At 54.7% G+C, this 25,085-nt stretch overlaps 4 protein-coding genes across 12 annotated transcripts; all 4 read left to right on the forward strand.

Moving 5' to 3' along the window:
- Nucleotides 1-5,574: 5,574 nt before the first annotated feature.
- S100A3 (S100 calcium binding protein A3) lies at nt 5,575-10,936 on the forward strand. Of its 5 annotated transcripts, XM_047839585.1 has the most exons (6): nt 5,575-5,655; nt 6,435-6,588; nt 7,011-7,167; nt 7,833-7,900; nt 10,096-10,240; nt 10,603-10,936. In XM_047839585.1, the coding sequence occupies exons 2-6, from the start codon at nt 6,482-6,484 to the stop codon at nt 10,765-10,767; spliced, it is 642 nt and encodes a 213-aa protein (XP_047695541.1). In that variant the 5' UTR covers nt 5,575-5,655; nt 6,435-6,481; the 3' UTR covers nt 10,768-10,936. The 5 variants fall into 5 exon arrangements, 3 of the variants coding, with proteins under 3 accessions (XP_047695541.1, XP_047695543.1, XP_047695544.1); XM_047839587.1 differs by lacking the exon at nt 7,833-7,900 and having other exon boundaries at nt 6,435-6,566; XR_007147984.1 differs by lacking the exons at nt 7,011-7,167; nt 7,833-7,900 and having other exon boundaries at nt 6,435-6,566.
- Nucleotides 10,937-12,308: 1,372 nt separating this feature from the next.
- Nucleotides 12,309-14,696, forward strand: S100A4 (S100 calcium binding protein A4). Of its 2 annotated transcripts, XM_047839612.1 has the most exons (3): nt 12,309-12,384; nt 13,292-13,447; nt 14,427-14,696. In XM_047839612.1, the coding sequence occupies exons 2-3, from the start codon at nt 13,307-13,309 to the stop codon at nt 14,589-14,591; spliced, it is 306 nt and encodes a 101-aa protein (XP_047695568.1). In that variant the 5' UTR covers nt 12,309-12,384; nt 13,292-13,306; the 3' UTR covers nt 14,592-14,696. The 2 variants fall into 2 exon arrangements, with proteins under 2 accessions (XP_047695568.1, XP_047695567.1); XM_047839611.1 differs by lacking the exon at nt 12,309-12,384 and having other exon boundaries at nt 13,068-13,447.
- Nucleotides 14,697-17,406: 2,710 nt separating this feature from the next.
- Nucleotides 17,407-19,980, forward strand: S100A5 (S100 calcium binding protein A5). Of its 4 annotated transcripts, none has more exons than XM_047841241.1 (3): nt 17,407-17,436; nt 17,860-18,009; nt 19,699-19,980. In XM_047841241.1, exons 2-3 carry the CDS (start codon nt 17,872-17,874, stop codon nt 19,840-19,842), a joined length of 282 nt encoding a protein of 93 aa, XP_047697197.1. In that variant the 5' UTR covers nt 17,407-17,436; nt 17,860-17,871; the 3' UTR covers nt 19,843-19,980. The 4 variants fall into 4 exon arrangements, with proteins under 4 accessions (XP_047697197.1, XP_047697198.1, XP_047697194.1 ...); XM_047841242.1 differs by lacking the exon at nt 17,407-17,436 and adding an exon at nt 17,455-17,472; XM_047841238.1 differs by lacking the exon at nt 17,407-17,436 and adding an exon at nt 17,624-17,644.
- Nucleotides 19,981-20,951: 971 nt separating this feature from the next.
- S100A6 (S100 calcium binding protein A6) lies at nt 20,952-22,149 on the forward strand. The gene is made up of 3 exons (XM_047840739.1): nt 20,952-21,083; nt 21,466-21,624; nt 21,922-22,149. Exons 2-3 carry the CDS (start codon nt 21,487-21,489, stop codon nt 22,054-22,056), a joined length of 273 nt encoding a protein of 90 aa, XP_047696695.1. The 5' UTR covers nt 20,952-21,083; nt 21,466-21,486; the 3' UTR covers nt 22,057-22,149.
- Nucleotides 22,150-25,085: the final 2,936 nt, after the last annotated feature.

The following is a 25,085-nucleotide window of genomic DNA, read 5'->3' on the forward strand; positions in this document are numbered from 1 at the left end:
TTCCCGTTTCTCCACATCCTCTGAAATTCCACATGTATTTTCCTGAATTGTTAATTTTAGCCATTCTGACTGGTGGGAGGTGGTATCTCAGTGTGGTTTTGATTTGTATTTCCTTGATGGTGAGCCATGTTGAACATCTTTTCATGTGTCTGTTGGCCATTTGGAGGTCTTCTTTGGAAAAGCGTCTGTTTGTATCTTCTACCCATTTCTTCACTGGATTATTTGTTTTTTGGGTGTTGTGTTTGGTAAGTTCTTTATAGATTTTTGGATACCAACCCTTTATCTGATATGTCATTTGCAAATATCTTCTCCCATTTTGTCGGTTGCCTTTTAATTTTGTTGATTGTTTCCTTTCCTGTGCAGAAGTTTTTTATCTTGATCAAGTCCCAATAGTTCGTTTTTGCTTTTACTTCCCTTGCCTTTGGAGATGTGTCAAGTAAGAAGTTGCTGCGGCTGAGGTCAAAGAGGTTGTTGCCTGTTTTCTCCTGTAGGGTTTTGATGGTTTCCTGTCTCACATTTAGGTCTTCATCCATTTTGAGTTTATTTTTGTATATGGTGTAAGAAAGTGGTCCAGTTTCATTCTTCTGCATGTTGCTGTCCAGTTCTCCCAGCACCATTTGCAAAGAGACATTTTTCCATTGGATACTCTTTCCTGCTTTGTCAAAGATTAGTTGGCCATACATTTGTGGACCTAATTCTGGGTTCTCTGTTCTATTCCACTGGTCTATGTGTCTGTTGTTGTGCCAATACCATACTGTCTTGATGATTACAACTTTGTAGTAGAGACTAAAGTCCCGTATTGTGATGCCTCCTGCTTTGGTTTTCCTTTTCAACACTACTTTGGCTATTTGGGGTCTTTTGTGGTTCCATAGAAGTTTTAGGATTGTTCTAGCTCTGAGGAAAATGCCAGTGCAATTTTGATTGGGATTGCACTGAACGTGTAGATTGCTTTGGACAGTATTGGCATTTTAACAATATTTGTTCTTCCAATCCATGAGCATGGAATGTTTTTGCATTTCTTTGTGTTTTCTTCAACTTCTTTCATAAATTTTCTATAGTTTTCAGCATATAAATCTTTTACATCTTTGGTCAGGTTTATTCATAGGTATTTTATGGTTCTCAGTGCAGTAGTAAATGGGACTGATTTCTTGATTTCTCTTTCTGTTGCTTCATTATTGGTGTATAGACATGCAACCGATTTCTGTACATTGACTTTGTATCCTGCGACTTTGCTGAATTCATGTATCAGTTCTAGCAGCTTTTTGGTGGAGTCTTTCGGGTTTTCCATGTAGAGTATTATGTCATCTGTGAAAAGTGAAAGTTTGACTTCTTTGCTAATTTAGATGGCTTTTATTTCATTTTGTTGTCTGATTGCTGAGGCTAGGACTTCCAACACTATGTGAAACAACAGTGGTGAGAGTGGACATCCCTGTCATGTTCCTGATCTCAGGGGGAAAGCTCTCAGTGTTTCCCCATTGAGGATGATATTAGCTGTGGACTTTTCATATATGGCTTTTATGATGTTATGTTCCTTCTATCCTCACTTTCTTGAGGGTTTTTTATTAATAAAGGATGCTGTATTTTGTCAAATGCTTTTTCTGCATCTATTGACAGGATCATATGGTTCTTATCCTTTCTCTTATTAATGTGATGTATCACATTGATTGATTTGCGAATACTGAAACAGCCCTGCAGCCCAGGAATGAATTCCGCTTGATCATGGTGAATAATTCTCTTAACATGCTGTTGAATTTGATTTGCTAGTATCTTGTTGAGAATTTTTGCATCCATGTTCATCAGGGATATTGGCCTGTAATTCTCCTTTTTAGTGAGGTCTCTGTCTGGTTTGGGAATCCAGGTAATGCTGGCTTCAAAGAATGAGTCCACAAGTTTTCCTTCCATTTCTATTTTTTGGAACAGCTTGAGAAGAATAGGTATTAACTCTGCTTTAAATGTCACAGAATTTCCCTGGGAAGCCATTTGGTCCAGGACTCTCATTTGTTGGGAGATTTTTGATAACCGATTCAATTTCTTTGCTGATTATAGTCTGGTCACATTTTCTATTTCTTCCCATTTGAGTTTTGGTATTGTGTGGGTGTCTAAGGATTTTCCCATTTCTTCCAGGTTGTCCAGTTTGTTGGCATATAATTTTTCATAGTATTTTATATTTCCCTGATAATTGTTTGTATTTCTGAGGGATTGGTTGTAATAATTCCATTTTCGTGATTTTATCTATTTGGGTCCTCTCTCTTTTCTTTTTGAGAAGTCTGGCTTCTTTTCTTCTTTCAAAAAACCGGCTCTTAGATTCATTGATCTATTCTACTTTTTAAAAAATTCTATATTGTTTATTTCTGCTTCAATCTTTATTATTTCTCTTTTTCTGCTGGCTTTGGGGTTTCTTTGCTGCTTCTAGTTATTTTAGGTGTGCAGTTAGGTTTTATATTAGGGATTTTCCTCGTTTCTTGAGATAGGCCTGGATTGCAATGTATTTTCCTCTTAGGACTGCCTTTTCTGCATCCCAAAGTGTTTGGACTGTCGTGTTTTCATTTTCATTTGCTTCCACATATTTTAAAATTTCTTCTCTAATTGCCTGGTTGACCCATTCATTCTTTAGTAGGGTGTTCCTTAACCTCCATGCATTTTGGAGGTTTTCCAAACTTTTTCCTGTGGTTGATTTCAAGTTTCATAGCATTGTGATGTGAAAGTGTGCATGGTATGGGTATGATCTCAATTCTTTTATATTTATTGAGGGCTGTTTTGTGAGCCAGTATGTGGTCTATCTTGGAGAATGTTCCATGTGCACTGGAGAAGAATGTGTATTCTGCTGCTTTTGCGTGAAAAGAGGCACACTTCTAAAATTATTAGAAGCCAACTTGTTTATCTAGATCTATGAGACTTGTCCTTAAACCTTTTTAAGTCTCTACTTTGACTTCAGTTTTTCCCCGATCTCTTTTTATTGGCAAGACCCTGGATTTGATCTTTGTCCTGAAGCCATTTATTACTTCGAGAGCCATTTGCTGGCTGTAAAGATTGTTTGGGGCCCTCTATATTTCCTTTAAAAAGACTGAGTCTTTTAGTTCATCTCTTTCTTCTCATATCATATTTTATCATAGGCATCCAGAAGAAGCAGGCACTTGCACATTCCACCTAAACCTCTCCTTAGCTAAACCCATGAGTTCATTAGGTGCTCTTTCTGTTTTCCATATTACCATAGACAGTAATGTTCCCAGACATTCCACTGCTACATAACAGGGGTCACTTTTCTTTAGCTTCAGTAACAATTTCCTCACGGTCCTTCCAGTTATTACTACTAACCTCCTGGAGGTCCGTGTAGCTTTCAGTCATTGCCTGGTCCCAAAGCCAATGACACGTGCTTCAGGTTTTTGTAATAGCAGCATCCCACTTTTGCAGGTCTTTGATGAAAGATTCAAGGAACCACCTCATGCTAACTTTCTACACTTTTTGTACCAATTCCTTTATCACTACATTTAGGTTTCCGTTTGGCCTGCATCCCAAGGTACATCAATGGACAATTAGACCAAATATTTTGTCATTTCATAACAAGGGTCCCGGCTTTCCAGCCTGCACATATTGGGTTCTCCTGTCTCTCTGTCTTCCCTCCTCTGCTTAGCCAATTCCACATTTTAGATTCTTTTACTTTAGAACTCCACTTTCAGATGTAAAATTGTCTATCCATTTGGAATTTATTCACCTATGAATTGCAGATAACCTGACCAATAATAGCGGCTTTAATTGTCTTATATAACAAGAAGTCTGGGGTGGGCAGTTCAGGGTTGGTTTAGGGGCACTAAGTGTCTTTTCATTTTTTTTCTTTTTTCTTTGTAACCTATAGTATATATGCTTTTCCCCTCTTGCATGCTGCTTCATGATCACAAGATGGCTGCTATAGCCCCAGGTTTCACTGTCCATGTTCCAGTCTGGAAGATAGAGGAAGGGTAAGATGCAGAAATCTTCCACTGAGATTTATTTTTGAGAAGAGAGAGACAGAGCATGAGTGGGGGAGGAGAGAGAAAGAGGGAGACACAGAATCTGAAACAGGCTCCAGGGTCTGAGCTGTCAGCACAGAGCCCGACACGGGGCTCAAACTCACGGACTGTGGGATCATGACCTGAGCCGAACTCAGAAGCTTAACCGACTGAGCCACCCAGGTGCCCCGAGACTTTGCTTTTTTATTATGCAGGAAGTACTCTCTCCAGGTATTTCCACTTGCAACTCTTTGGTCATAACAATGAAATATGATGTAATATGGCTTAGCCGAAACCAAGTAGCTTTAGCTGGGTATGTTGACACTTTGAAAGAAAAAAAGTTAAAAAAAATTAAAAAAAAATTTTTTTTAAGTAGGCTTCATGCCCAGCATGGAGCCCAATGCAGGGTTGAACTCATGACCCTGAGTTCAAGACCTGACCTGAGGTCCAAAGTTGTATGCTTAACCAACTGAGCCACCCAGGCACCCCTAGGTTTTAATAATAAGGAAAGAGAGGCTGGGCAGTTGCTTTCTTACTTTTCTTACTTCCATGGGAAAGTGTGATGCTTGCCAGACACTTAGGAGGAGCTCAGATTAGAGCCCCGAAGACGGAAGGGAGCTGAGGGAGAAGGTACAAGGGACAACCTGCTGGTTCTCATGCTTCTGCGTAACCATGTGTCTGGGCCAGCGAGGCAGGCTGGTCAGGCCCAGCGACAAGAAGACAGAAGCCTGCCTGCTACCATCTTGTAGGAGAGGGCCTGAGATGGAGAGAAACACTCCCACAGCTGCTCTCTCAGCCCCGTCACTAGACTCTCTCCACAGAGGAGGAAACAGGGAGGGAGCAGCGTCTGCAGTTCCTGGAGGTGTCCCTCCGCCCAGGCTCTCTGCTGGGCCTGTCGAGCACTGTCTCCTCGAGTCCTCACAACGGGTGGAAGAGGGCTGTGCTGGTAGTAACTGCACTTCCAAGAGGAGGGAATCGGGGCTGGGAGACTCGAATAAGGAGCAGTGCTGGGACTTGACCCCGGCCTGTAAGAAAGGCCTCACGTCTACAGGACACAGGATACTGGAGTCAAAGGTCTTCCTCCCCTTCTTCTGGCTACGTCCAATGCCTTGGGGTTTGTGTGAAGGCAAGGGGACTTGGGTGATGTGAGAATAAGTGAGATGATTCATTTTCAGAAATACCAAATAAAGCTGTGCTGTCTAGTTACCAATAGGTTTACAACCTATTGGAAATATGTATGAACCCCATCCCCCCAAACAATAGAGTCCCAAAGCCTTAGACATATCACTTTCTGGTTCTTCTTCCCCTCTCCATTTTGCCGGCTTTGCAATGAGCATGAGCCAAAGAACTGGAGTCTCTGCCTCACCTCAAGGAATGTACATTTGTTCCAATCAGACTACTTTTGGTCTTATGTGGGCACAGGTGACTTCTGGGTAAGGCTGTAACCTCTGTCGTGCTCAGCCAATGAGGAACCGGGGGAGGCACTTACCTCTGTAGTGCTCAGCCAATGAGGAACCAGGGGAGGCACTTACCTCTGTAGTGCTCAGCCAATGAGGAACCAGGGGAAGGACTTCACACTAGGAGGTAAGTTGCTGTAACTGCCCCGAGCTTGCCTGTCCATCAGACCTGCTCTTGCAAGAATGTTGGTTAAAGCCTGCTTCACTGTGTTGTAAGTCTCCATGTTCCCTCCTTTGACTGGGTCAGTGGGTTTATTTCTCACAGGGGAGCAGAGTCCAGACCTTCTTGGTCTCTTGATTCTGAATCAAGGGGAAACCCGACTCACTTGGTGGTGGTCTGATTGCTCACGATGGATCCTGGCTTCTGCTGGGACTCAGTTCCCCATTCTTGGACTGTTTTGGCTGGTGGAGACTGGCCTCAGATGGCTGGGCATTAAATGGGGCTAATTTCTTTTGCTTCTGAGCATTTGACACACTAACAAACACCAGACTTACCTAGCTGGTCGCAAGAATCCTCTCACAAAATCTCTGCTGAGGCAGAGCAGGAGGGTCCAGAAAATGGCACTGTTCAGAGGACCGTTGGCCAAGTTACTTCCCACCTGCTCTTGGAGCTACAGCTGGAAGGAGAGCCCCAGGAGAGCCTCACCTCCTCTCAGGGATTGCTGCCGCCTCAGCCTTTGCTCTTTTGGGTCTATCCTTGACAGCCTATTGACCCTCCAAGAAAGAGGTACTGGAGTCAAAGGTGGCTTCTGAGACCGGGGAATGACTGAAATGGGGCTCCCCATGCTCCTAGCTTCAGGTCACATGATCTCTCCACCAACTCACTGCTCCCATCTGGGAAGTGGGCACAACTGGCATTGACTTGGCCATCAAAAGCGGTAGCAGGTCTAAGCCCCACAGGCTCTCCTTGGTCTCAGTTCAGACATCCCCAGCAAAGGTTTCTCTGGCTGCAGCCCCAGTAATCAAACATTCCCTCCTCACCTCCCCACAGGTGGCTTAGATGATGAGCAATAACTCGCATCAGAGGGACAACAGCTCATGGCTCCGTGGGGCTCGGGGACTGGGAGTGCTTACCCTGTCCCTTGGGCCCAGGTCCTTCTGGAACAAGCACTTGCATATCCAGGTGCTCTTTATTTCTCCTTGAGGTGAAGAACCAGACACTGACCTTCAGAGGGCAATGCAATTTCCCAAGAGCCTTTCAAAGGCTGTGGTGATAATAGTGGGGGCAGTGGAGGGGGAGGAGGAGAAGGAGAGAGAAGGGGAGAGGAAGGAGAAGGGGGAGGGCATGGGGAGGGGGGAGGGGGAGGGAGAAAAGAAGAGGGGGGAGGGGAGGAAAGGAGAGGGGGAGGGAAGGGGGGTGAGGGGAAGGGAGGGAGACGGGAGGAGAGATGGAGGGGGAGGGAGGGAAAGGGAGGGGGGAGGGAAAGGGAGGGGGAGGGGAGGGTGAGGAGGGCAGGGAGGTGGGGCAGGGAGAGGGAGGGGAAGGGGAGGGAGAGGAGGGGGAGGGTCAGTGCTGTAGGAAGTCCTTCCAGGTCAGAGGGCATCTCTCCCACCCTCCCACCCACAGGTGGGGCAGAGACTCACCTTCTAGATGTGCTGTCGTCCTCAGCAGCAGGCTCCACGCCTGCATCACCAGCTGTGGTGAGGGCTCCAAGGCACAGAATCAAGTGGACCGTGGAGGCTGGGGAAGGAGGAGCATCCAGGGAGCTGTGCCCGCCTCCCGGGTGAGCGCCCGCCCCTCCCCCGCAGCGGGCAAACAGGCGCAGCCTCACTCAGGAAAAGGGGCCACAGGCTGAGGACCCCGCACTCGGTGCCAGCCCGCCACCCCCCTTTCCCTTGGCACGGATACCACCAACCTGGCCTACGTTTGTTTGTTGTCACCTGTGTCCCCCATTTGGTTGTCATCGCCACAGAGCCAGGACGAATCTGTCTTGTTTCTGAGCACACCCACGGTGCCTCAGACAGGTGACTTAAATAGTTACATGAATAATGAGTGGCTCTTAGGCCTGCCACTTGTTAGGTATGTGACCTCAGGCAAGTTACCTACCTCTCAGTTAACATCTGTGCCCTGACTATGAGCAGGTGCTGTGTGTGCGTTTTGTACACACGGACTGACATAAGCCCAGAAGGAATCCCATGAAGTAGCCACCATTATTACCCTTGATCCGCAACAGATAGGGACGTGAGGCCCAGAGGGGTGGGGTGACCCTGCTTCAGCTCTGCCGGCAAGGCAGGGGTCTCACAGGCTGGAGTCAGTGAGTGGCCTGGAATTGGATTATCTGCTGGTCCCCACTTCTGTCCCCCCTGCTCCTCATAACCTTCCTTGCCTATAAAACAGGGCTAATCACAGCTCTCCCTTCCCTCCCCTGCTTGTTCCCTTCACCTGCAGGGGCTGAGTCCTCAAGGAGAGGATGCCCAGGCTGGGCCTGGATGCTGGGCGCCCTGGCTGAGGTCAAGGTGTCGTGAGATCTGGGGCTGCCTCCACAAACAATAGGGCTTCTTTGGAGGCCTGGGTGCTGCTCTCCTCTCCCCCTTCCCACCCTCCTCTGGGTGTTGGGCTCTCGTGCTGTGAAACAGGGAGGGGTCTCTCAGGCTGGGGCATGCATGAGGGCACAGAGAAGTGATATGGAGGGATTTCCACGTCTGATAATATGGTGCTTTGTGCCTGCTCCAGCTAAAAATAACAAAAAATGCTGGATAGAATTAAAAAATAACATGTTTCAAAGCAATGAAGAGCTCACAGGGCAGTAAGAGAACGCTGAGTCCCAGAGGTGAGCAGGACACCAGGGCCCCTCATGCCCTGAGAGCACTGGCCCCACTAAGCCAAAAGGACCTTTGGTTTCACAGTCTGTGGAGTGAGGAAGACAGAGCCTGAAGCCCAGCGTTCGTTGAGGAGAGGAGACACAGGGGCAGCCCCCATGATGCTGGGACCCCAAAGGACTCCACACTCCAGCTAGAGCCAGAGGAAACCCAGCCCCACCCCATCAGACCCTCCCGGAACGGAGGGCAGGACACAGACCTCAGGCTGTACGCACGGGGGGCGTGCAGGGTCTGAGGTCATTCGCAGCACTTGGGGGCCATGGGGGCCGCAGAGGAGTCAGCATGACCGTGGAAGGGCTCTGGCGGCAACTTGCCTTCCTCTTCCTCCAGGCCCGCTGAAGAAGGTCTCACACGGGGGAGAGCCGTTCACAGCTGAAAGTGACCAAGGACACTGATCCAGAGGCCAGGCAGGGAGGGTGTCTCATACCTCAGTGTCCTCACTTGTAAATAGGGGGGGCTAAGCAGATGTCTCCAAGATCCCCTTTGGCACAGGGGTTCCCTAGGGGTGAGGCTAAGTGTGCCCCCACTTTGCATGCTTCTAGGGTACTTGTTCAGAGTGAAGAGGTGGGGACAGATGTGAGGGGTTAGCCTATCTCCTCCAACGGGCGCTGGAAGATCAGGGGTGGGGTGCTGCGCCCGGTCCCCAACTCTGGGGGCAGGCAATGAGGGGGTAGTGTCTGTGGCCCAGACTTGGCCTTTGATGTGTGCATGGATGGGGGGGTAGTGGGGCTGGTAATAAGGGCCGCCAGGGCAGGAGGCAGGGGAGCCCCTGGGGGCCTCCTCAGCTTGACCTACTTGGGCCCCCATAATTGCTTCCTTCCTTCCATGGGAGAGTACAAATAGGGATGTCCTGTCTCTTGCCTCCTACAGCTGAAACTCACCAGTGGTGAGTGCCAGCTGCTTGGGTCCTGCCCTGGATTGGGTGTTGGGCAGTTCGGGGTCTGTCTCCTGGCCCAGGTCTGGGTCTGGGGGCAGAGTGATGAGCACAGCAGGGACCAGAGAGGTGAGGGCAGTCAGATATGGTGGGCTCAGGGGTTCTTTGTACACTCAGGGGTGTGCAGAGCTGAGGTCTGCAGGGGTGGGGGACGCGGGCTAAAAGCACTGGTGTTGGCTCCCTTTCCACGTTGTCCCCCCCGCCCCCCCCTTCCTGCTGAAGCCTGAGACAGGCCAGGGCTACGCCGGGAAGAGGAATCCCTCCAGTGTCCAGGCACCCAGCTTCTGAAAGATCAAGCGCGGTGGCACCAGCCCGGCTGGCAGGAGCCCCGAAGGGCCGCTGAGCACCTCTGAGGTTGCTATTTCCTGGGCTTGTGGCCCTTTCCTCTACTGAGGACCCAGACACCCTGCGCCACAGGGCTGTCACAAAGGGACGGCAGCCCCCAGCCACGCGCGCCTCTCACTCCACAGGGCCCAGCAGAGGGGAATCAGGGAGAGAGAAGGAGCTGGGATCCTTTAGGCCAGGGGGCTGTGTATCTCATGGGGTGGTTGGGGCTGAGCCCTTCCTGGGTGTCAGGGATGCCCAAAGGCAGAGAACTGGGGAGTCCTCAGGGATCCCCAGTATGGGGGTGCAGTCAGGGGACAGGGCACTCTCCCTGAGAAGCGTGCGGTGATGTTAGGGAAACGAGACCTCTGCTGGGAGAATAACAGTGGGGGCAGTAGGGGGAAAATCAGAAGGAGCCGGAGAGCTTAAGGGAGAGGGCTGCTCAGAGGAGGTGGAGCTTGTGGGGCTGGAAGCCGAGTGGAGATTAAGACAGGACTGGGAGCAGACCCTGGGAAGCGCAGAGGGCAGAGGTGCCCTGGGCCTCTGGTGTGAGTCAGCCCTTGTTCTCCCACAGTGAGGATGGCCACATCTCTGGAGCAGGCGTTGGCTACAGTCGTGAGCACCTTCCGGAAATACGCAGAGCTCTCCGGGGCAAGCACGGGCTCTGCCAGGCAGGGCTCAAGGAGCTGCTACAGAAGGAGCTGCCCACCTGGACCCCGGTGAGACCCCTGGGGGCCCAGGCTGCAGGGCAGCACTGCCTGGACTCTGCAGAGGCAGAGCTGGGGACAAGCCCCCGGCAGGTGGGGTACAGGCGAGGCCGTGGGCCCCTGAGTTCTCATCCGTGTTTTGGGAAGACAGTCACTGGACCTGCTGCTTTGCAGGGCTGCTGGGAGGACTGATTCACAGCACCGTGGAGAGTTCCTGACACATAGTAGGCCCTCAGCAGCCAGCAGGGGGGTCTGAGAAGGAGGGTTCAGGGGGCACTGAGGTTCAGGGGAGGTGTGGGACCGCCCAGGAGGGGAGGGTGGGGTGGTGGCACGCTCTGTCCTCAACCTTGCCCCCCCCTCCCGCCGCTGCACAGATGGGGCTCCGAGAGGGTGACTACAGTGCGTTCATGAGCGTCCTGGACACCGACAAGGACTGCAAGGTGGACTTTGTGGAGTACGTGTGCTCCCTGGCCTGCCTCTGCACTTTCTGCCATGACTACTTCAAGGACGTGACCCCCGTGACCCCCTGCTCCCAGTAGGCTCTGCTCCTGAGGACAGGGGTCTGCTCGGGCAGGACCTGTCCCCCCACCCCCGTCCTGCACCTCCAGCATCCCAGCTAGAGAGTCACAGAGCTGCTGCCCCCTCCCACGGCCGTGACTGTGGTGGGGAAGGGCACATTCAGCCCCTAATAAAGTGCTGGTGTCACTCGGTCTGGTTTGCTGCTTCTGGGAGGACAGCCGGGGCCTGGGGCAGAGTCTTCCCTTCTCTCTGGTCTCAGGGCAGGTGTCAGCTTGGCAGCAGCCTGGTCTCCAGCTCTGGCAAGAGCGGTGGGGTCAATACAAGGACAGCGTCCAGGGGCTTTGGGGGGTTCTCTTTCTCCGTCTCTCTGGGGTCTTTGGAAGACCGCTGTGCTCACCACTGTACCACCAACGCTCTCTGGGGTCTTTGAAGAAGAAGCTCCCTTGCGCTGCCAAGGAGGACGCCAGGGCATCCGTTCCCTGGGGACAGAGCTCAGTCCTCTGTGAGGCCGCTCTGAGGAGGAGGGTAGGGGTGGGGCGTAGGGGTGCGGCGGGCTTGTCCCTGCCTGGCTGTGGGAGTCCAGAGAGCAGAACTAATAGGATTAGGGTGTCTGAGGTCTGACTGGGGTACTGCTCCTGGCCAGGGAGGCATGCCGTGCCCTGCATTGGAGGGGGAAGGGGACGCCTGGAGACAGACCCCGCCCCTGAGGCTGTAGCCACGTGAAGGTCAATTCGGGTTCGTACCGCACTGAGAAGCTGACCCCGTTCCCTGCCTTCCTTGTTTTGTGGGATTGCTCCTTTAACTTTGCACCCCACCGTGCATGCTTCACCTTAACACCATCCCAACTCCAGATGCCCCCTCCCCACCACTCTGGGTAGCTGCAGTCCATCCCTCAGCCCTGCACCCGGCTCCCACTCCATCACCGCCTCAGCCCGGACCTTCGTCCACTGACATGCCTGGGATGGTCCCAGCAGTGACTTTGGGTGTTGGCCTGTTCCTCCTCCAGACTCCCAGCTCCTGCCCTGGGCCTCACTCAGCATGTCAGAGAACCCTCTAGAGAGGGGAAAGGCAGCACGGGCACTGAGCCTGGGTGCCCCCCCCCCCCATAGTTCCCGGGCAGCCACATTTCTAGGGCAAATTTTGTTTAAGGCTTTATTTAATTTATCCTTTTAAGCAGGCTCCACGCCCAGTGTGGGATCACACAACCCCGAGATCGAGAGCGGCACACTCTACCATCTGAGCCAGCCGGGCGCATTTCCAAGGCAATGTCTCGCTCACCACCCCGTACCCCCTTTTCTAGGTGCCCAGTGGGACCCCTTCCTCCCTGGCCCCCACACCCACGGCACAGACTTCTTCTGGCTCCTGAAAACTCAGGTTGTGCTGGGCCACTGGGGGGGTGCCCACTCTCCTGAGAGCCCTGCCTGTGTGGGCTCCCCATTGTCCAGTGTGCCAACCCAGGGCAGGGAGCTGGGTTTCCAGCAGGGCTGGTGGAGGGGCCGCAGGAGGACTGTCTCTCCCTCTTCCCCAACCCCTGCCATGGGCAGGGCCTGACCAGGGTATAAATAGCACAGACCGCTGGGCTCTCCCCACTCTTCCTCTCTTCTCACCCTCTCTTCTCGTCTCTTCCTCTTGGCCTGGTGAGTCGTGGCCTCCCAACTAGCACACAAGGGTGTCAGGCCGAGGCTGGGGCAGGACACAAGGGTGTCAGGCCGAGGCTGGGGCAGGCTGGGCAGAAGGAGCGGCTGGTGGGGACCAGGTGTGCTAAATGGGTCCAGTGTGAGATTCCGATGCGGAGGCCCTGGGGTGTGTGTGTGGATGTGCGTGCACCTGTGTGCATGCATGTGCAAGAGGGAAAAAAAAAACCACACAAAAAAGAAGTGCAGGTGGCTGGATCTGACCTAGCTGAGCGGTACTGAGATGCTGGCTTTTGCACATGCTGTTGCTGTAGTATGTGATGGTGTGTGTGTGGCAAGTGGGTGTGCACATCGGCTTGTGTTTGCTGGTTGCACAAGCCTGTGTGTGCACACTCAAGTGTGGGGAGCCAAGTGAAGGCAACTGTGGCAGTTTGTCTGGTCGTGTCCTCTGAGCTTCTGCCCTGCACCCGGCAGCCCAGCCAGAGGCAGCTCGCCTCCCCTCCCCTCCCCTGCATCCCTGCCCCCGCCACTTCACCCTGCCCCTCCCTACTCTAGGGCTTGGTCGCTGGTTTTTTCCGCTGCAGGCCCCTGGGCAGGCCTCCAGCAGCACCAGGGTGCGGCTGCTGTGGTCACGGGAGGCCTGAGTGAGGGGTGGAGCCGTCTGGTCTGTTCGAGAGGCCCAGCCTGAGGGAGGCTGGGGAGTTTGCTGCCTGAAGCATCCGCTTCCCACTGTGCACCTTCCCCACCAGGAGCTGAGCCCCACCGTTCTGGGGTCCTCCTCTGGTGGCAGCAGAGTGTCATCAAGTGCTCCCTGAGGGATGGGAGTGGGATGAGACATTCTGACATTCTGAACACAAAGTTGAGGGTGCGGATGGGGAAGATAAGGGTGTCTCTGGGACCCTGTCCTCAGATCCTGACTGCCACCATGGCGTACCCCCTGGAGAAGGCTCTGGATGTGATGGTGTCCACCTTCCACAAATACTCTGGCAAGGAGGGTGACAAGTTCAAGCTCAACAAGTCAGAGCTAAAGGAGCTGCTGACCCGGGAGCTGCCCAGCTTCTTAGGGGTGAGTGGCCACTGCCTGGGAGTAGGCCCCATGTGCCCCCTTCCCCACAGAGGAGGGGCAAGGCCTGGGTGGGGGCTGTAGCCACAGCAGGCATCTGTCACCGAGATGGGGAAGTTGGGGCAGAGAGCTTGCCCTGACGGCTTGGTTGGAAACACACTGAGCACCTACCACTCTCTTCCTAGAGCCCAGCAGGAAGAGGGCTGGGAATGAACAGGTAGGTTGCGGACCAGACTCTGCCAGGTGCTTTGCACAGCTTAACTGAAGGGACACAAAAGCTCAGAGAGGCTAAATAACTTCCTAAGGTAGGCAGAGTGCAAAGCCGAGACCCACGAGTCAGGACTGTCCTGTTGCCATCAGTCCAGCAATGAACAATTTTTGAGTCTGGCTTGTGAATGTGAAGACACAGTTATGGAGACACATGCTTACTGTGCCCCCCTGCCCCCGCCCCCAGCAATCACAGCTCCCATCCATATCAAACTTTATGCAGTTTATGCGTTACTTTCTAGGTGCCTGAATAGCTCAGTAGGTCAAGCATCTGACTCTTGATTTCAGCTCGGTCATGATCTCATGGTTTGAGGGTTCAAACTCCGCATTGGGCTCCGTGCTGAGTGTGGAGTCTGGTTGTTATTCTCTCTCTCCCTCGGCCCCTCCCCCCACTCGTGGTGTTCCCCCCCCCCCAATAAACAAATAAACATTGTACATTTACTTTCGTGACTATTGTCCGACTGGATTCTTGAAACAACCTTGGGGAAGACACTGCGGTCCCCCTCTCCAGCTGCACCCGGGTACTCAGACTTCCTCACCCCTCGGGTTGACCTTCTGTGGCCCCAGCTTAGCCCCTGAGAGCCCAGAGCAGAGCGCCCAGGGCAGGCCTCCTGGGAGTGGCTGCACTCCTGTGCCCCCATCTGGAGATGGAACCCTGGTCTGCACTCGGCTCCATCCAGGCTTTGTGGTTCTACCTGTCGCCCCTTCCTTGCAGAAAAGGACGGATGATGCGGCCTTTCAGAGACTGATGAGCAACTTGGACAGCAACAAGGACAATGAAGTGGACTTCCAGGAGTACTGTGTCTTCCTGTCCTGTGTCGCCATGATGTGCAACGAGTTCTTTGAAGGCTTCCCGGATAAGCAGCCCCGGAAGAAGTGAATGCCCGTCATGCGGGTGGGGGGCCTGCCAGCTGGGGTCTCACCTGTTGGCAGTGGCCACAGGGCCACACCCTGGCTCCAGCAGGTGTGTGCACGATGTGGATAAGTTCAATAAAGATTCTTGGAAGCTTTGAGGCTGACGGTCTGAGACTCTGAGTATGGGTGGGAGTTGAGGGGCATGTGGGGGTGGGGAGCCCTGGCTGTTGGCAGCTGTTTTGTGCGGAGCCAACTAGTGAAGGAAGGAAGGGGTGAGTGGAAGGGCGTCCATGTGTATGTGTGCGTGATGGAATTGACGAAGGGGCCGAGGGCAAGGAAAAAACCCTCTGAGACTTGGAACACCCCAGCTGGGGGGTCTTGGCCAGCGCACTGTCTCCTCCCACCCCAGCCTCACCTCTGGAGGGACTGAAGGTCACATCTGCTTCTGGCTGGGGTCTGGAATGGAGTTTGGGCATGCCTGGGTCGGGGGGTGGGGGGAGGGCTGAATCAGGAGGGCCCTGCCCTGCCAGGCCCTGCCACCCTTGGGAGGCCACACCATTGCAGCAGGCTGAGGATATCACCCTCTCAACCTTTGTTCCTGCCCCCAAAACCGTGGGCTGAGGGCTGTTATCACTTAGGATCCTGGTCCTTCAGAGAAGGACAAAGAGCCTCAAAGGGGTGACAGGAGGGTGGAAGTGAGGGGGTTGGGGGGTGACCATAATTTTTGAGATGAAATTCCAGACACATGATCTGATAAATGAAATGGGAATTTTCCTTCCCCCAGAAAATATCAGTCATGATGTTCCTTCCCTTCGGATTAAAGGCTGGTGGGTAACTGACCCCACACTGCTGGCCGCCTGGGTGGTCTGGGGGGCCTTTCAGAAGGAGGCGGGTAAAGGTCGTGTCCAGCAACAGGGGATTTTGGTTTTCTCAACCTTTCAAGCTTTCCCTTTTCTTCTCATTACATTATGTTTTTCTCTCAAGTGTCAGAGGAGTGGGGCAGGTGACTCAGATGTTCCCTGAGTGTGACTGCAGAGGCCCGGGTAGGATTTTGGTCCAGGAAGAAGCCTGCCTCCTCCCCCTCTGTCTCCCCCTGGCTGCCGTCTGCCCTCCGGGGAGCCTTCTCCTGGATCATCTCTCTGCTTCGGAAACTCCTGTTGCTCAGCGACCAGTCCCTGTGGGCCTCTGCAGGCCTGCCAGCTGGGGCGGGGGTGGGGGCAGCAAGGAACACCCAGGCAGGCCAGGGGGAGGCTGTGGCACCAACAGGCACGAGCCCCTAATCGGCCAGCTCTGCTCTCAGAGAGAGAGAGGGAGAACAGAGGGGGGAATGATGTCCCTCCTGCGATTCAGGCAGCTCCCCTTGACTCTTGCCCCATTCATTCCTGCACCCTGAACCTGTTTCCTCAATCCGCAGCCTCTACCCATCACTGGGCCCTAACTCTTCCTGGGTCCCTTCCCTGTCCCTGATTCTAAGTCTCTGACAATTCTTTCCCACGAACACGAATGAAGTTTAGAAGAAATCATTCATTTAAAAGCCCTTTAAAAACCTTAGGCTCCATACTTGCTAATGACCTTGACCACGCCCTTGGCAGGAAACATCTTCTCTTCTGACCCATCTCAAGGTGTATCTGCTCTGCTCCTGGTGTAGGTGGGAGGGCCCCAATGTGGAGAGTGACTAGGGCATGAGGAGATACGCTGTTTTTGGCCCATGCTTCCTGGCTCTTTTTTCCAGGGATTTTGGTTTCTCTTCCATCCTGTTGTCCCATCAGATTGTGAGTGGTGATCTGTGGTTGGGAAAACAAAGTTTCTGGGACTGACGATGTATGTGCCGTGATGAACCCTACATGCTCCCTTCCCCTCTGTTTGGAAACCAGGAAGGTACTGGCAGAGGGGTTTCTCCCCAGCCCCATCCCAAGAGGCTCTGACTCCGGCCTTCTTAGGTCCCTGCCCTTCTCATTGGCTCTTTCCTTCCCCTGGTTTCCTGGGGACCAGAGCAAGGGAATAAAGGCAGGGACTAGTGGGAGGGGGACTGTTTCTGCTGTTGTCTGCCCTCTCCTTTCCTGGTGAGTCCTTCCTTCTCACCTCCTTGCTCATCTGTACGGTGGGGCAAGCTGGGCATTGAGGCCAGTGGGTGACAGGCTGTGGTGACCACCAGCAAGGAAGACCTGGCCTGATGAGTGGGCATGTGCTCAGGAGGGAAGGCGGAGCCTGGAATCGTGGCTGTCAGAGTTTCTGGAGAAGTGGCTCTGGGCACCGAGGTGTGATCAGAACCGCCAGGATGCTGTTGCAGACGCCAGAGGCCCTTCCCTCCGCTGTGGTCCTGGCTGAGTCTCCTGGAGCTGGGGAGAGGCTGAGGTTTTGGGGTGGTAAGAGGTGAATGACAGATCCAGTTCAAGAATCAAAAGGTGGGCTTTGGGCTGAAGGCAAGAGCCAGCTGCCTCCTCCTTCTTGCTCTGGACTCCACACAGATTTACCTGGTGTCCCCAGGTTCCTTGGGTGTTGTCCCTTTCTTCAAGTCTGGTGGGGAGTGGTTTTCAAGTCTGAGTCATGGGAGCTCCAGCTGCCGTTTCCCCTGGTGGGCATGACAATGCTGAGAGACACAGGGGACCCATTCAAACCCAACCTCTGGATCCAGCTTTCAGAGTGATCCTGGAGATTTCAACAGTGCCCGCCCGCCCCTGCCCCACTGTTGGTCTGTGTGTGCAGTTCTCAGGGCCAGAGACTGGAGACCAGCTGGACAAGTCAGATGACCTCTCCCCAGTGTCCTGCTGAGATATTATCTCCCAGTTCCAGCCCCAGCCCCCTCCAAACTCTGGACTCTCTCTTTGCCCTGTCCTCCACTTCTATAATGGGACACTCCCCACTAACAGGTGATTCAGGCACCCAGGCCAAGGAGGGTGATTAGGGTGAGGGCTGCCTCTGACAAACAAGTGCCCAAGCTAGATGGGCCAGGGACCCTTCTCAACTCCATCATCTGCCTCCAGTTCATCTTCTGGGGAAGTCCTCTTGTCACCTGCCCCTAGAGCCCTCTTCCAGCATCTCCTAAGCAGGAGAGTGCGTAGGCTCCTTTGGGGGATGGTTAGTCTCATCGTCCCAGCTCTTCCAAGTTTGCCTTGGGTCTTATTACAACCTTCCCTGGCACATTGGGGTCCATTTGTTGGTAGATTTCTGTCTCATCCAGGGTTCCATTTTCTGGTCCTTTAGAGAAAGCCTTGGGGCTGGGCTGGTGATGGGGAAGCAGAAGGTCCAGCTTCCGGAGGATGGTGATCCTCTCCTCCCCCTTCACCCTCCAGAGCCACACACTGATGGAGACACCTCTTGAGAAGGCCCTGACCACTATGGTCACCACTTTCCACAAATATTCGGGGAGAGAAGGCAGCAAACTGACCCTGAGCAGGAAGGAACTCAAGGAGCTGATCAAGAAGGAGCTGTGTCTTGGAGAGGTAGGTGACCTCACCCCCACCCCAAAGCCCGAGTGCTCCCTGTGTCCATCATGGGGGAGGAGGAAAGAAGGGGAAGCACCATATCACTGTCAAGGGCTCCCCTCCTGTGATGTTGGAAGCCCAAGCTACAGGGACACACATCTGCCCTCCAAGTGCTCTAGTCTCAGCCAGGAGCAGGATAGCTCAAGAGAACCATCAGAGACCTAAAGCAGAGTGTGGACATCTTGGGCCAACAGATGCAAGAGCTCTATGCTGGGAGATGAGTTGTGTTTCACTGGGAAGGAGGAAGGGTGGTGTCCAGAGGGTGCATTACATTCCGTGTGAAAGTTTAGAAGTCAGAGAGCCTTCTGTGTTGAGGCCAGGCCCAGGCAGCCATGGAAGAGCCTTTGAGAGGGATCATGGGGGGATGAGGGGCGAGGGTGTCCAGCTCGAGCTGGGTTCAGCTCAAGGCCAGGGCCTGCACCTGACTCTCCATGTCTCCAGGACTCCCAGCTGGCACTGACACAGGGACAAAAGGTGTCATTCTGCTAGTTGTGACACAAGGTTGGAAGGAGACAGATTGCTTCTTGCCAGATGGTGAAGGTGGGAGGTAGCTGACCAGGGTGGGTGGGAGTGAAGGCCTATGAGGAAATTACTATATTATTTTTACAGTTAAAAAAAATAGAGGCTCAGAAACATGATCCAACTTGTCCGAGGACACTAGTGAGAGGCGAGTACTCCCTTTTTCCTTGAAAATCCAGGGTGGGGTCCTTTCTGGTCGCATCCTGAACCTTGGTGGACCTCCCCAGAGAGACTCTCTCTGAGTTTGGCCCTTTGGGCAGCGACTGGAGCAGGTGTGGGTATCACTGAGCCTGCCCTCTGCTTTCCCGCCAGGTTGTCTGCATCCTGGAGTTAATGAGGGCAAAGGAAGGGGCACGGGTCCCTTAGGGGTTAATTACAGGGGGACAGAAGCCCTGGGGGAAGGCCTAACTTTAACAGGAGCCCAGACTGGGGACAAGGGTCTCGTCACAGAGAGGCTGTTTCCATCTCCATTTGTCCTGATGTCTGTCTCCCGTGGGAAAGCGGGAGCTGGGGGCAGTGAAGAGGGGAGGGCAGAGTGTGTCTGTATTTTCTTTCTGTCCCACCTGAGGGCCCTGTCTCCACCCTCTTGGCGGAACAGGGCTGGGAGAGCAAGGGACCGGACAGGGTGTAGCTGAGCCAGGGACTCCAGTCCACACGGCTGGGCTGTAGGCTCTCCCCGCAAGGGAAGGCTGGGGCGGCTGCTCAGATCCAGCACGTTGATCTCAGGACGTGTTGTCCGGGTCGGTCCTCAACTATCCTCTATGGGGTAAGCCTGAGACTTGGATCATGCTCACTTCCACGTGGTCACCAAGACATTTCTGCTAGACATTGTATAAAATCTAGAGACCGTTTCTTTGGATGGTGGAAAGTGTTGTGGAAAAGGGAGGCTGGACGGGCTTTCCTACTGACATTTGCTTAAATTCAGGAGTCAGACCACTGAACCCTTGCATGGTTCCAGGCCTGTGCTGGGTGTGGGCTGGGGGAGTCTGGGGGTCGAGATGTTCAGAGTGCTGCTGACCCGGCTGAGGGTCACCCTGAGGCTGCCCCGAGGGGGTGGGTGGCACAGTGCAGTGGTGAGGCAAGGCTGGGCAGGGTGGCTGACCGGACCCTCTCTCTGGGCTCTCTAAGAAGATGAAGGAGAGCAGCATTGATGACCTGATGAAGAGCTTGGACAAGAACCGTGACCAGGAGATCGACTTCAAGGAGTACTCAGTGTTCCTGACCACTCTGTGCATGGCCTACAATGACTTCTTCCTGGAGGACAGCAAGTGACCAGAGCTCAGCCCCTTGCCCGTGGCCTCTGTAGCTCCTCTCACAGACCCTCTGTGGACCCTTGCCCTCCTCTCCCTTCCGGACAGACCCTGCTTCGGCCTTCCCTTCTGGCAGGGGAAATAAAAATGTTTGATTCCAGGCTGGTTTTGAAGATATCTTGTCCACCTGGGTTGGGGGTGTGTGGCACAAGGCAGAGCTTCTCTTCCAGGGCGTTGAGAGCCTCTGGGGTTAGGGTCCTGGGCTCCGCCCCTACTTCCTGCCCTCCTTCAGTGTGGATGTCACTGAGTTTACTGGGCTTCCAGAAAATGGGGAAGTTGGGCCAGGTTTTCACTCGCTTCCAAGAGAAAGCTAAGGGAAGAGCTTGGGGAGGGGCGGGGTGGGGGGGGGGAGGCTGGGGTGTGGCTCCTGAGTGCAGCGGTGGGCAAGCCAGTCCGAGGCCACAGGAGGCCACCCTGACAAACACCCTTGCCAGCCCCCTTTCCGTCTCCCCCAATTCCCCCTCAGCAGCAAGCTCCCCCCCCCCCCCCCCAATCTGTGGGGTCCAGTGCTTTCTGCTGTCCCCACTTCCCTTTATGAAAGTCCTTTCTCAGGAGAAGATCTGGAAACCTTTTCACTGGAGCGTAAATAACTAAGGCCAGGGCCAGTGTGCACACAAAGGCGGGGTGGGGGGGTACTGCAGGTGGGATTCCAGGTAGTGGGGCGCGGAGGTGCGGAGGGCGCGAGGGCGCGGGGCTGCGGGGCTGAGGGGGTGCGGGCTGAGGGCTGGGGAGGAAGAAGGGTTGTGAGAGTGGTGCTGGGAGTTCTGCCGAGGCGTGGGCGCTGTAGATACCTTTAAATCGAATCCCGCAGACCCCTGGCTGCCCCCCTCCTTCATCTAGGGCTGATCCTGAACACCGTCTGGGGACCCTAGCCCCCTGCCCCGGGGGCTCGATGTCCCTGGATGCAGCGACCTCCCGTAGGATTCCCGTTCTTCCACCGGCTCTTCCAGCCCCGAACCCGGAACTGCCCCGGGCAGGAGGGGGGCCCCCCGGGGGTGTGTGGTGTAGACGGCTGGCGCCCGGCGGGCCTCGGCGGAAGGGTGGGGTGGGGGCGGGGCTGGCCTGGGGAGGGGGGCGGGACCGGGGGGGGGGTTGCCCGGGGCCCCGGGGGTGGGCTCTGGCCCGCCCGGCCTCCGCTCCCCGGACGCTAAAAGGCGCCCTGGACGCCGCCCCGCTGGTCGCTCGACGCTGTCCGGCCGCGCGGTGAGTACCCTGGGGTGAGTCCGGCCCGGAGCCGGCGGGAGGCTTCCCCGAGTGCGCCCCGGACTGCAGGAGGGCGCGCCCCGGGAGCGTCGGCACCGCGTGTGTGCTGCCCCCCAGTCCCCTCCTCCCCAACTTGCGGGACCCCTGGAGGCCGGGTCTCAGCTGGTGCCCTGTTTGCGCCCCAACCACCTCTCCTCCAGGACTGAGGTCCGCCTCTCCCAGCCTCCCCCCAATCCCTTCCCCCCCCCCCCCCCTCCCCAAGTCCTGGGCTGGCTCCTGACTCCTGCGCGGCTGGGCAAGGCAGTCCCAGGCGGGATGGTGGGGGCCGAGCTCTGGGGTATGTGGGAGGGTGGGAAGGCCCTGACCAGCCTCTCCACCCCAGCTCCCAGCCCAGCGCCCAGCCATGGCATGCCCCCTGGATCAGGCCATCGGCCTCCTCGTGGCCATCTTCCACAAGTACTCGGGCAGGGAAGGCGACAAGAACACCCTGAGCAAGAAGGAGCTGAAGGAGCTTATCCAGAAAGAGCTCACCATTGGCCCGGTGAGTCTCCCCCCGGGGCCCCAGAAGCAGGATCAGGAGAAGGGGAGGTGCCATGGGACTCACAGGTATCCACGTCCTGGGGCCCAAGTCGCATACCTGACTGGGACGGTTGGTCAGTCCTCCTATGCAGCCCCGTGCTCGCTGTCCCTGAGTAACTCTGCAGGAGCGAGCAGTACAGCCAAGTGACCCCGAGGTGGACAAACCAGCACAGGGCCACTTGTGTGAGCGAGGGGGAAAGGGAGAGAACCCGGGGCTCTCACCATTGTTGAGTCTGGATTTCCCATTCTAACGTGTTAGAAGCTGCAGGATGCTGAAATCGCAAAGCTGATGGATGACCTTGACCGGAACAAGGACCAGGAGGTGAACTTCCAGGAATATGTCACCTTCCTGGGGGCCTTGGCTTTGATCTACAATGATGCCCTCAAGGGCTGAAAATAAATCAGGAAGGTGGAGACACCCTCTGTCGGTCCTAAGTCAAATCCAGCGGTGGGTAATTGTTCAATAAATACCTTTATTGGTCAAGTTTTCCTCTGTCCTGGCTTCCTAGTGATTTGTTCCCCTTGGTGCTGCACCAGCCATCATACGGTTTGCTCATGGTCACCTCTGAGAGTGACTCAGCGATGTCCCCTGCCTGGGGCCACCCTAACAAGGCCGCTACTAACTCCTAAGGTGCCTTTACATCAATTAGAAAAGGGTCTCACTCTGGGCAAAGACATCTTAAGGAAGTCCCCAGTAGAGGGTCCCCAGCAGAGGGGGTTCTGGGATGGGAGTGCAGAAGGAGATGGTTCCTGAGCCAGGCTGTGCTAGGTCCAGAGTGGGGCAGACATAGTCTGGCCGGGGTCCCTGAACACAAAGCTGTTTTGTTCTGAGTGTGCTGAGGGGAGAAGGGCCGTGGGGTTGGACCCATCCACTTTCTCACTGCGGTGAGACAGAGCAGAGGGCACATCTGGCCCAAAGCTTGGCTGGAGAGTGTTCTGAGGCCCTGGAGGACACTGTATGGCTGAGTCCACAGCAGCTGCCCGTGGCCCAGTCAGAGCTGGGGGGCCTACTTTAGGAGTCTGTCCCTGTATTTAGGTACAGGGTCCTTTGTGTTGGGGGTGGTGATCTGAGGAGCAGGTACCTGCACAGATAAATCAGGGGGCGTTCAAGAAGGGAGCAGGGTGGGGTGCTCACGAAGGCAGGGTAGGGTGCTCACCAAGGGGGCAGAGTGAGGGGTGCTCACCAAAGGGGCAGGGCGGGGTGCTCATGAAGGAGGCAGGGTGGGGTGCTCACCAAGGGGGCAGGGTGGGGTGCTCACCAAGGGGGCAGGGTGGGGTGCTCACCAAGGGGGCAGGGTGAGGGGTGCTCACGAAGGGGGCAGGGCAGGGTGTTCACGAAGGGGGCAGGGCAGGGTGCTCACCAAGGGGGCAGAGTGGGGGGTGCCCACCAAGGGGGCAGGGCGGGGTGCTCATGAAGGAGGCAGGGTGGGGTGCTCACCAAGGGGGCAGGGTGAGGGGTGCTCACGAAGGGGGCAGGGCAGGGTGTTCACGAAGGGGGCAGGGTGGGGTGCTCACCAAGGGGGCAGAGTGGGGGGTGTTCACAAAGGGGGCAGGGCGGGGTGCTCACCAAGGGGGCAGGGCAGGGTGCTCACGAAGCGGGCAGGGCGGGGGTCCCTGGGGGTGGGCCAACTGCAGGTTCAAGTCTTTCAGTCAATACTGAGCTGGCCCATCCCTGCAGCCTCAGCATAATGACTCACCCTTGGAACGCAGCCTGGCTCTCAGCCCCGTCAGGGAGGGTGACTAACTGAATGATTGAGTCCATTGTTTGCATTTGTGTTTTCAGGGTTGGGGGTTCAGGGTGAACTGTGTCTCAGTCACTGTGCTCAGCCCTCCAGGCCTAGTCTGAGCCAGGCCAGCGCCTCTGTTTTGGGCACCTCAGAGGGGGGCCATGTTCTCCTTCCTCTGTCTCTTCCCCACTTCCCTGGGGGCCCAACTTAGTGGAGTTGTCTTCCTTCTCTGTGGGGAAGCGAAGAGGGCAACTAGCCCCTCCTCTCATCGTCTCTCCTGCCTCCAGGGAGTAGGAAGTGACACTGGTGGGAGCAGGAGAGACCCAGGGTCCCCGAGCTCCCCGAGCTCCAGGTCTGCAGGGCGTCGTCCAAGCCTTGCTTGGCTCTATTCAATTCCCTCTGGAAAAGTACCTTCCCCACCCACAGTGGCTGCCAAGTGGTGGAACCCGCGCCCTCGTGTGGGCAGAGAGCAGGGTGCTGGGGGAAAGTGGGATCGGTCTTCTTGAGCCCTGGGGAGGGCGTGGGGGGATGGAACCCACAGCTCTGGCCCTCACGGAGCCCTTCTTATGAGGAGGGAGATGGGACTTGGCTGCCCAGGGAATGTCAGCAGGGGATCTTTTGGCTCCAGCAATTGATTCCCACATAAAGCTCCTCGACTTTGTCTAAGACAAGCCTGCGTGAGTCAAGGAAAGAAAGGCGACAAATAGAATTTGAACCCCGCACCTCCTCTTCCCTCTTTCAGGGGAAGACTTGGTGCAAAGAGGGAGGAGGAGCTGCTCAGGCCAGGCTCAGCCCCACGTTTCTGGAGAGCTCTAGTGGCTGGAGGGCCAGGAGGCCGAACACAGCCCACCTGCTAGATCAGCAGCATATGGTCCCCAGCTTCTGCTTCTCCACGGTAGTGGAGGGAATGGGCACATGGATTTAAAAAATAAAACAAACCCCAAGTAAATAGCAAAACTTTTTGTTGGCTTTAAGGGTGATTAAAAAAAAATTTTTTTTAATGCTTATTTATTTTTGAGAGAGAGAGAGAGAGAGCACAAGCAGAGAAGGGGCAGAGAGAGAGGCAGACACAGAATCTGAAGCAGGCTCCAGGCTCCAAGCTGTCAGCACAGAGCCCCATGTGGGGCTCTGGCCTCGAACTCACAAGCTGTGAGATCAGACGTCCTGCCGACTGAGCCACCTAGGCACCCCAATTTTTTTTAAGATTTCATTTTTAAGTAATCTTTACCCCCAACTTGGGGCTCAAACTCAACCCTGAGATGAACAGTCTCACACTCTACCGTCTGAACCAGCCATGCACCTGAGGGTATGATTTTAAAGGTTTTTAGGGGCCCCTGGGTGGCTCAGTCAAGCATCCAACTTCGGCTCAGGTCATGATCTCACAGTTCCATTCGTGGATTAGAGCCCGACGTGGGGCTCTGTGTTGACAGCTCAGAGCCTGGAGCCTGCTTCAGATTCTGTGTCTCCCTCTCTCCCTACTCATGCTCTGTCTGTCTCTGTCTCAAAAATAAGTAAACATTAAAAAAATTTTTAAAGGTTTTTTCTGGGGGGGGGATGGTGGTGGGAGGAAGCAGTATTTCTAAAGGAATCTGGTAGGTGAAGACAGTAAACGTGGAATCGGGGGTGGAAATGAGCACGGACTGCTCATTTTTATCTTGTTTGCCTTTAATTGACGTAAAATTGAAGTAAGCCCTGT

This window comes from Prionailurus viverrinus, chromosome F1 (genome assembly GCF_022837055.1).
Source record: "Prionailurus viverrinus isolate Anna chromosome F1, UM_Priviv_1.0, whole genome shotgun sequence".
Classification (NCBI taxonomy): Eukaryota; Metazoa; Chordata; class Mammalia; order Carnivora; family Felidae; genus Prionailurus; species Prionailurus viverrinus.